The sequence below is a fragment of the Salvelinus fontinalis genome, chromosome 5, assembly GCF_029448725.1.
Source record: "Salvelinus fontinalis isolate EN_2023a chromosome 5, ASM2944872v1, whole genome shotgun sequence".
NCBI classification, from domain to species: Eukaryota; Metazoa; Chordata; class Actinopteri; order Salmoniformes; family Salmonidae; genus Salvelinus; species Salvelinus fontinalis.
Genome location: NC_074669.1, coordinates 49,521,890 through 49,532,536, shown reverse-complemented (window position 1 = coordinate 49,532,536; position 10,647 = coordinate 49,521,890). Strand labels below are relative to the sequence as shown.

Below are 10,647 nucleotides of genomic sequence, written 5' to 3'. Positions count from 1 at the left end.
ATTTCAACCTCAAACCTATCTAGCCTACATTGGGCTTTTAGCCAAAATTCTATGGCCAGTACGGGTATCGAACCCGCGACCTTCGCGTTATTAGCACGACGCTCTAACCAACTGAGCTAACCGGCCAGATGAGACATGATATTGATAAAACATAAAATAACATGCGTTCACTCTTCAAGTTCGTAATGATATTTTGTAGCAACTAACCGACGCGTAACAAACCATAATACCATTGTAACAAAATCGGTTACCAATGTCACATTTATTTTCCGTGTCGATGTAGGCCACTGCCCTAAAGAAAGTAAGATCTGAGTGGGTAACAGCTCGTCACAATTTTCTAGGCATGGGTAGAATAATTGCCGAAGGCCAGTGGTGTAAAGTACTAAAGTAAAACGACTTTAAAGTACTACTTACTTTACCATTTCTATTTTGCCAACATTTACTTGGATTTCACTACATTCCTAAAGAAAATAATGTACTTTTTACTCCATACATTCTAATGCAGTTAAGTTTATGCAAGAAAACTGATGGATTGGTAATTCATTGTATTTTTAATCAGTGATTATTAGATAAATTACACAATAATATTAATACCATTCTCATTACAGTGCAATACAATTCGAAAATTGCATGTAAAATACATAAAATACAACAGAATACAAATACAACACACATATATATATATACAGTACCAGTCAAGTTTGGACACACCTACTCATTCAAGGGTTTTTCTTTATGTTTTAAAATATTTTCTACATTGTATAATAATAGAGAAGACATCAAAACTATGAAATAACACATATGGAATCATGTGCTAAAAAAAAGTGTTCAACAAATCAAAATATGTTTTAGATTTGAGATTTTTCAAAGTAGCCACCCTTTGCTTTGATGACAACTTTGTGCACTCTTGGCATTCTCTCAACCAGTTTCATGAGGTAGTCACCTGGAATGCATTTAAATTAACAGGTGTGCCTTGTTAAAAGTACATCTGTGGAATTTCTTTCCTTCTTAATGCGTTTGTGCCAATAAGTTATGTTGTGACAAGGTAGGGGTGGTATACAGAAGATAGCCCTAATTGGTAAAATACCAAGTCCATATTATGGCAAGAACAGCTCAAATAAGAAAAGGGAAACGACAGTCCGTCATTACTTTAAGACATGAAGGTCAGTCAATACGGAACATTTCAAGAACTTTGAAAGTTTCTTCAAGTGCAGTCGCAAAAACCATCAAGCACTATGATGAAGCTGGCTCTCATGAGGACTGCCACAGGAGTTCAAGTAACAGACACATTTCAACATCAGACACATTCAGAAGAGACTGCGTGAATCCGGCCTTCATGGTCAAATTACTGCAAAGAAACAACTACTAAAGGACACCAATAATAAGAAGAGACTTGCTTTGACCAAGAAACACGAGCAATGGACATTAGATCTGTCAAAATCTGTCCTTTTGTCCGATGAGTCCAAATTTGAGATATTTGGTTCCAACCGGTGTGTCTTTGTGAGATGCAGAGTAGGTGAATGGATGGTCTCTGCATGTGTGGTTCCCACCGTGAAACATGGAGGAGGAGGTGTGATGTGTGGGGGTGCTTTGCTGGTGACACTGTCTGTGATTTATTTTGAATTCAATGCACACTTAACCAGCATGGTTACCACAGCATTCTGCAGCGATACACCATCCCATCTGGTTTTCACTTAGTGTGACTATCATTTGTTTTTCAACAGGACAATGACCCAACACACCTCCAGGCTGTGTAAGGGCTAATTGACCAAGAAGGAGAGTGAGGGAGTGCTGCATCAGATGACCTGGCCTCCACAATCACACGACCTCAATCCAATCGAGATGGTTTGGGAAGAGTTGGACAGTGGAGTGAAGGAAAGGCAACAAGTGCTCAGCATATGTGGGAACTCCTTCAAGACTGTTGGAAAAGCAACAGTCTTGAAGGAGTTCCCACAGCTGGTTGAGAGAATGCCAAGAGTGTGCAAAGCTGTCATCAAGGCAAGGTTGGGTACTTTGAAGAATCTAAAATATATTTTCATTCCTTAAACACTTTTTTGGTTACTACATGATTCTATGTGTTATTTCATAGTTTTGATGTCTTCACTAGTATTCTACAATGTAGAAAATAGTACAAATAAAGAAAACACTTTGAATAAGTAGGTGTCCAAACTTTTGACTGGTACTGTATATATATTGATGTCACAAATGTATAATTTGTACTGTTCTTTATTAAAAAAAAGTAGATATTTGTTATATTTGACTGTGTAAAACCTAGAACTACTACCTATTTATCTGAGATTGAGGCAAATATATAGCATTTATTTTAGGGAAGACCCAGATGCAGACAGTGTTGAAGTAACAAAAGTTTATTACTTGAACAGGGGCAGGCAAAACAACAGGTCAAGGGCAGGCAGAGGTCAGTAATCCAGATCAGAGTCAAAAGGGACAGAACTGCAGACAGTCTCAGGGTCAAGGCAGGCAGCGGTGTGACAACGTACAGTACGGCAGGTAGGCTCAGGCTCAGGGCAGGCAGAATGGTCAAAACCGGGAAAACTATAAAACAGGAACTATAGAAAAAGACAGGAGCAAGGGGAAAACCGCTAGTAGGATCGACGGATAAAACGAACTGGCAACAGACAGAGAACACAGGTATAAATACACTGGGAATAATGGGGAAGATGGGTGACACTTGGCGGGGGGTGGAGACAAGCACAAAGACCGGTGAAACAGATCAGGGTGTGACAGCATTTTGCCAAAAAACACGATTATTTGTCTCTGAAATGAAACCATCAAGTGATAGATTCTAAACAAATACATGTCTTTCATTGAACAACCCCATGCCATAATTAGAAAGTGAAAAAACACATCCATCTCCATCATAATTTCTATAAACAATAAAAGATAATTTACCAACATTTCTGAAAATGGATATCTAGTGTTTTGGAATTAAACTCTTCATGTGAAAATGAGTGAAAAAAGCAAATGAATAGGAAAAATATTTGCAACCATGACTTCAAACCATCTACTTCAACACTTAAACCTATATTTCTGTAACAATTTATTTTCCGTTTTATTTCATGCCAACATCAAAACAAAGCATAGAAGTCAATGTCATACTATATTGCTTGATCTACACTGTACTCCCTCCCTTTGCTTCATTTGAAATGCATCCAACCTGATACAGTCAAATGGGGGATGTTAGCATTATCTTCGTAAACTCAACTCCCTATGCTCCTCTTCAGGCATGAGCAAATCATCCATTGGATAACGACCATCGTCACCTATATCTTGGAAGAAATATTCCTCACTGTCACAGGCAGTGCTGTGCACACCCTTCTGGCAGTCTGTAGCTTGGCTCTGGTGTCTCTCCTCACTCTCACTGGTATCACTCTCTTTACTTTCACTGGTATTGCTGCTATCACTGCTCTCACTATCACTAGTGTCACTGCTCTCGCTACTTTCACTGCTTTCGCTACTATCGCTGGTATCATTGATGTTACTTGTGTCTCTTATGTCAAAGTTAACAGTACTGACGTCACTGGTATCAATGCTGACACTGGTCTCACTGAGAGAACCAGAGGCTTTGAGGAAGCTCTCTACCAATGCCAAGGCTGCGTTGCTCTGAACTGTATCGCCAGGCTGGCTGTGGTTGGTTGTCAAGGCGGTGGGAGAGAGTGTGCTCTGTTTCACTGCCCCCTGATTAGTGGGTAGGTCCAGCTGCCCTTTGACCTCAGAGCTGCTGTTGTTCTCTGCACTCAAGACTCGGACGGCAAACACTCGGATCCAATTCTAGAGAGGTGGACAAGACACAGATGGGTGAAATAATGGTTGGTTGTCGTCAGTTCATACAGAATGGTAGTCCTTCATTTTAAATCAAATCAAACTTTGTTGATCACATGCGCCGAATATGACTGTACAGTGAAACTCTTGCTTCCGAACCTTTCCCAACGATGCAGAGTTTCAAAAATAGTAACTAACACAAGCGGAATAAAATAAAATACACAAGAATGGAGCTACAGTGCATACGGAAAGTATTCAGACCCCTTGACTTTTTCCACATTTTGTTACATTACAGTGTTATTATAAAATTTATTGAGTACATTTTTTCTCTCATCAATCTACACACAATACCCCATAATGACAAAGCAAAAAGAGGTTTTTAGATTTTTTTGCAAATTTATAAAAAAACAAACAGAAATATCACATTTACATAAGTCTTCAGTCTCAGTACTTTGTTGAAGCATCTTTGGCAGCAATTACAGCCTCGAGTCTTCTTGGGTATGACGCTACAAGCTTGGCACACCTGTATTTGGGGAGTTTCTCACATTCTTCTCTGCAGATCCTCTCAAGCTCTGTCAGGTTGGATGGGAGCGTTGCTGCACAGCTATTTTCAGGTCTCTCCAGAGATGCTAGATCTGATTAAAGTCAGGGCTCTGGATGGATCACTCAAGGACATTCAGAGACTTGTCCCGAAGCCACTCCTGTGTTGTCTTGGCTGTGTGCTTAGGGTTGTTGTCCTATTGGAAGGTGAACCTTCACCCCAGCCCCACTTCCCTATATCTGTCTTTCCTCTGTTTCATCTCCATGTCAGCATTATTGTCATTTCCGTTTTCACTGTCCAGACGCTGTCCGTATTCTGTTCCTGTCTGTGGTTTTTTAAATGTTCACTCCCTGTGCCTGCGTCTTGTCTCCAGCAGCGATCCTTACTGTGACGCTTGGCATTCAGGCCAAAGAGTTCAATCTTGGTTTAATCAGACCAGAGAATATTATTTCTCATGGTCTGAGAGTCCTTCAGGTGCCTTTGGCAAACTCCAAGCGGGATGTCATGTGCCTCTTACTGTGGAGTGGCACAGCGGTCTAAGGTGCAGCGGTCTAAGGCTCTAGAGGCGTCACTACAGACCCTGGTTCGATCCTGGGCTGTATCACGTCTGGCTGTGATTTGGAGTCCCATAAGGCAGCACATAATTGGCCCCAGCGTCGTCCGTGTTAGGGTTTGGCCATCATTGTAAATAAGAATTTGTTCTTAACTGACTTGCCTAGTTAAATAGAGGTTAAACTAATAAAATTAAAATTAAAAGTGTGACTTCCGTCTGTCCACTCTACCATAATGGCCTGATTGGTGGAGTGCTGCAGAGACGGTTGTCCTCCTGGAAGGTTCTCCCACCTCCACAGAGGAACTCTGGAGCTCTGTCAGAGTGACCATCGGGTTCTTGTACACCTCTCTGACCAAGGCCCTTCTCCCCTGATTACTCAGTTTGGCCTGGCGGCCAGCTCTAGGAAGAATCTTGGTGTTTCCAAACTTCTTTCATTTAAGAATGATGGAGGCCATTGTGTTCTTGAGAACCTTTAATGTTGCTGAAATGTTATGGTACCCTTCCCGAGATCTGTGCCTCGACACAATCCTGTCTCGGAGCTCTACGGACAATTCCTTCAACCTCATGGCTTGGTTTTTGCTCTGACATGCTATGTCAACTGTGGAACCTTACATAGAGAGGTGTGTGACTTTCCAAATCATGTCCAGTTAATTGAATTTACCACAGGTTGAAACATCTCAAGGATGATCCAATGGAAACAGGATGCACCTGAGCTCAATTTCGAGTCTCATAGCAAAGGGTCTGAATACTTATGTAAATAAGGTATTTCTGTCATCTTGTGGTATTTTGTATAGACTGATGAAAAAAATGTTTTAGATAATCCATTTTAGAATAAGGCTGTAATGTAACAAAATGTGGAAAAAGTCAAGGGTTCTGAATACTTTCCGAATGCACGGTATATACTGGGAGTACAAGTACCAGATCAATGTGCACAGCTACGAGGTACTTGAGGTCGATACTGTATGTACATGAAGGCAGGGTAAAGTGACTAGGAATCCAGATAGATAATAATAAGAATAAAATAAAGAACAGAGTAGCAGCAGCAAATTATGAGTGTAAAAGTGTGTGTGTGAATGTGCGTGCGTGTATGTATGTTTGTGTTGTGTCGGTATGCGTGTGTGAGTGTTGTGTATGTGTATGTGTATGTGTATGTGTATGTGTATGTGTATGTGTATGTGTATGTGTATGTGTATGTGTATGTGTATGTGTGTGTGTGTATGTGTGTATGTGTGTATGTGTGTATGTGTGTATGTGTGTATGTGTGTATGTGTGTATGTGTGTATGTGTGTGTGTGTGTACTGTAATGTTTGAAGGTGTGAGGGATTTGTGTGGGAGTGACAGTGTAGAGCGTGTGATTAAATGTGTGTATATGGTGTCAATGTATAGTGTAGTGAGTGTGCGTAGGGTCAGTGCAAGATAGAGTCAGTGCAGATTGTTTGGGTACCATTCATTGGCTATTTTAGCAGTCTGGCTATTTAACACACAGGACGTTGGTGGCTCCTTAATTGGGGAGCACGGGCTCATGGCAATGGCTGGAGTGGAATTAGTGGAGTGGTATCAAATACATCAAACACATGGATTCCAGGTGTTTGATGCCATTCCATTCCCTTCGTTCCAGACATTATTATGAGCTGTACTCCCCTAAGCAGCCTCCTGTGATTTTAGCAGTCTTATGGCTTGGAGGTAGAAGCTTTCTCGAAGCCTTATGGTCCGAGAACCGATGCTCCGGTACCGTTTGCCAGACGGTAGCAGGGTCAAGAGTCTGGCTTGAGTGGCTGGAGTCTTTGGCAATTTTTTGAGCCTTCCTCTGATGAGCTAGTAGATTGTAAATGACTCGTAAGCACATACTGTATGTAGTAAGTGCTTTGTGCAGACAAAATATACATTTCAAACTAAGTTTTTGACAGGCTTAGTATTGTGTAAAAATGTGTTCTTATTATAAGTATATGACATAACAGAACACAGGATATTATGACAAGTGCAAGACTAACCTTTCGAACGTTTTCTTCACTGCCTTGGCTGTTGTCTCTTGTATCCCCAATAGCATTGGAGTCAGTCTGTTGAAACAAACCAACAGAAGATACAGTAAATGCAACCATCGCCATTTTCCTGACATATTGTAAATTGATTGCATCTTTCTCATTTTATTGTTTTGATATGCACTCTGTGAAATTATGTAAATCTGAGGATCTTTACCCTGTCCTCCAGTGATTGGCTCTCACTCTCCAAAGAAACGCTCTCGGAAGACTGTGAAGGGGAACAGATTACAACAAAATGGACCAAGGAAGTAGTTTTCAATGTATTTATTTTTATATTGACTGACACCCTAGTATTTGCACAACCAGAACAACCCACATTAAATACAATACTACAGTTTACGGTAGAATACTACAATACTTACTATAGAATTCTATAGCAATTCTGTAGGATACTGTAGAATACTATACTACACACTGTAGTGTCCCTCAATCATTTATGGTACTTACTATACAACATTGTAGTATACTGTAGAATACTATAGTAAATACTACAGTATTATCTTCAAAAAAGGCTCTGTAGTAAATACTACAGTAATGTCTGCAAAAACACCAGTGTGCAAAATACTGCACTTTTTATACTACAGTATTTAATTTGCATTTACTCTGCCCATTCCCCTCCCCATATAGCAATTTATGCCACGCATAAGTGAGAAACCTACATGCCAAGTATAGACCATATATTGTGTTCTCTACAGGTTATAGAAAAGAGCAAAGGCTCTGAACTATCCGTTCAGACCCCAGTCCTACCTGCGTACAGGTTATGGAAAATGTGTTCTTTTAGTATTTCTCCAGTAGGTTTCCTGAAGGAGAAAGCCTCCACTTTTATGTCAAAGATAATAAAACTAAAACACTATAGTAAATACTATATTAATGTCCGCAAAAACACAACAGTAAATACTACAGTATACTACAGTCCACAAAAATACTACAGTAAATACTACAGTACTGTATACTACAATCTGCAAAAACACTACATTAATTACTATAGTATATACTACAGTTTTCTTTTACTCCAGTGTTTATACTATATTTTACTGTGAATACTACAGTATACTACAGTAAACACTACAGCGAATACTAGACTATTTATACCATAGTATACTTAAGCAATAAGACCCGAGGGGGTGTGGTATATGACCAATATAACACGGCTAAGGGGTATTCTTATGCAGGATGCGACTCGGAGTGGCTAGATACAGCCCTTAGCCGTGGTATAATGGCCATGTACCATAAACCCCAAGGTGTCTTATTCCTATTATAAACTTGTTAACAATGTATTTAGAGCAGTAAAAATATATGTTTTGTCATACTCGTGATATACTGTCTGCTATACCACGGCTGTCAGCCAATCAGCATCCAGGGCTCGAACCACCCAGTTATTAATATAGTATTTTTTCAAGTGGGAAGGATAATACTGGAGTAGGAATACTGTTGTTGTCACTCACCTCTGAATTGGATTCCAATGATTCGGACTCAGACTCTGAACTCTGAAACGCAATTTAACACAGATTGAATATTAAAGATTAGAGCCACTTGATAAAGGAGAACAGTGTATCAAGTGTACGTATCAAGCGTCTCAGAGTATGCTGATCTATGATCAGTTTTGTCTTGTAGATCCTAATGAATAAGGTTACATGGACAATGGGGACCTGATCCTAGATCAGCACTACTGCTCTGAAACGCTGTGTGAATACGCACCCAGATATATTTAGGCATTGCTTGTAATGTCAATACTTTTGAGCAGAAAATAATGAGCCTTTTTTTAAAAGATGAACTTACTTGGTCCTCTGAAGTACTTTCTTCAGAGCTCTATAAGAAAAGAGTTATAAAAACATTTATATGTATTACAATTAATAAGCATAGTACATTTGAATATTTAAAAAGTATAAATAATGTCTTACTCATGCAAGTAATTATAAAGTGTAACGGATATGTGTTAGATAAAGACCTATTCTGATTTTCGCCAATACACTTACAATTGCATGTTTTACATTCTACACCTGGTGACATTTTAATATTATTCCATTCAACCCACCTTGAGCTCTGAAGTGTCACTTTGATCCGGAGATTGTGAGGCGGATGAACTTTGCGTTTGATTCTGAAACACAATGCCAGCAGAAAACCGCAATGCATTTAATGACAATCTGTGAGCCAGCATCAACCATCATCATTCTTATTTAAAATCTTAACAAGTCCACCATTGCCCAAACAACTCATTGTAGGGATAAATATGGGTGTATACAGTGCAATGACCTCTACCTCGATATACAATCTAATCTTGAGGTTTGACACAGGAATGATGAACTACCGTAACTGTCAGCTTTTCTGACTTGGACTGCGGTGGAGGTTGACAACGTGATTGCAGTCAACAGGCTAGCGTTTGTGTGCATTTTTCAGACCCACACCCCAACACAATAATCAAACTGCAGATACTTTTGATTGCTTGTTTTGCACTTACCATGTTTGATGATTCCAGTTCGCTCTGCTCCAAAATAACTTTGTACAGAATCTGTCAAAAGAAACAAATACAGTAGGAGAACACAAAATAACACAAAAGTCTCATGTGTTAAATCTATATCATGTCATCATTTACATTTTATTGTGAATAAATTAAGATTGTTCAATAAAAACAAGGGTACTTACTGGGTTGGCATAAACCGCCCCAACCAAGCAAAAAATCACTATTGTAATCTTCATTCTACAATGAACACAGAATATTAACATTGTTGATTTTAGTAACTGTGGATTGATGCTTTAGGCCTACTGGAATATTTTTTTGTATTTCTAATAACATGTATCAAGCGTCTGAATAAAACCATCAATAGTTGTCCTAGGTGTGCTGTTAAAAGAAAAGCATAAAAATGTTGCCAACCCAAACAAGTGAGACAGTCGCTTAGGCAGTGCAATTAATTTCCCACATGGAGATTTTTCATATACATTTTATATATTATAGCTATATCCACTCTATATACTACAACTATATACACTTTAGTGTATAAATTCTGTGCTAAACCTGTGTATTGTGTATGTGTTGAAATCGGTCCTTTACCTTTTCCCCAGTTCTTCCAGAATCAGATGTTTGTAGCTGTAAACCCAACTCTGCCAATGGTCCGTGTACTGTGTACAGTAGTAGTTTGGAACGCCAGGCACTACTATCCCACTGAATGTTGAGACAATAAGAGCGGGATTAAGTGGATGTGGTGAGTTGAGGAGACAGACAGGGCTATATACTAACCAGAACCCTCAATTAACATGATCGCCTCACTTCCTCCCAGCCAACTCAGCTTCACCACACTTTTTGTGAAAGTGTATGGGTGCCGGATACCGAACGCACACACACCACACGTGATTCCAAGAGCATGACCACATCGGCCACACCATCTCCTCCACCTTCAGGGCCTTCTACATCTCCATGGCCTCATCTTCATTTTCCACTACAGGATCTTCATCGCATCCTGGACCTTGTACCACAAACAGAGCCTACAACCACAATTTCCCCAGTAGCTATCGCGTCACACAAACGCTTCTCTAGGACTGCTTTCGATGGCTATGTCTGGACTAATTGTTAATCAGCAAGTAAACAATGTATTAAAGATGCTATGCTATACCATAGAAAATGTTTACATTTTGGGGGAATAAAAGCAGTTTTCATTTGTACTTAGAAAATTGTAGATTGCCTTTATCCAGAGCGGTATTTGAGAAGAGTATATAACAGATAATTTACAGAATGTTAC

At 39.6% G+C, this 10,647-nt stretch overlaps 1 protein-coding gene and 1 non-coding gene across 2 annotated transcripts; both read right to left on the bottom strand.

The window, feature by feature from the left end:
• Positions 1 to 52: 52 nt before the first annotated feature.
• Positions 53 to 126, bottom strand: trnai-aau (transfer RNA isoleucine (anticodon AAU)). Its single transcript has one exon. It is a non-coding gene; the product is annotated as a tRNA-Ile (tRNA).
• Positions 127 to 2,350: 2,224 nt separating this feature from the next.
• Positions 2,351 to 10,093, bottom strand: scpp1 (secretory calcium-binding phosphoprotein 1). Its single transcript, XM_055921942.1, has 9 exons — positions 9,963 to 10,093; positions 9,557 to 9,611; positions 9,372 to 9,422; positions 8,949 to 9,011; positions 8,693 to 8,722; positions 8,359 to 8,400; positions 7,071 to 7,121; positions 6,866 to 6,931; positions 2,351 to 3,789 (listed from the first exon to the last, which is right to left on the bottom strand). Exons 2-9 carry the CDS (start codon positions 9,608 to 9,610, stop codon positions 3,205 to 3,207), a joined length of 942 nt encoding a protein of 313 aa, XP_055777917.1. The 5' UTR covers position 9,611; positions 9,963 to 10,093; the 3' UTR covers positions 2,351 to 3,204.
• Positions 10,094 to 10,647: the final 554 nt, after the last annotated feature.

What these genes read in the sequence shown, in the direction of transcription:
- scpp1 (XM_055921942.1), bottom strand. Translation starts at nt 9,610, where the DNA reads ATGAAGATTACAATAGTGATTTTTTGCTTGGTTGGGGCGGTTTATGCC. An exon ending in CATTGGAATCCAATTCAGAG is followed by an intron (nt 7,122 to 8,358) that starts GTGAGTGACAAC and finishes TCCCCTTCACAG; the next exon opens with TCTTCCGAGAGCGTTTCTTT. An exon ending in GTGAAGAAAACGTTCGAAAG is followed by an intron (nt 3,790 to 6,865) that starts GTTAGTCTTGCA and finishes CCACCTCTCTAG; the next exon opens with AATTGGATCCGAGTGTTTGC.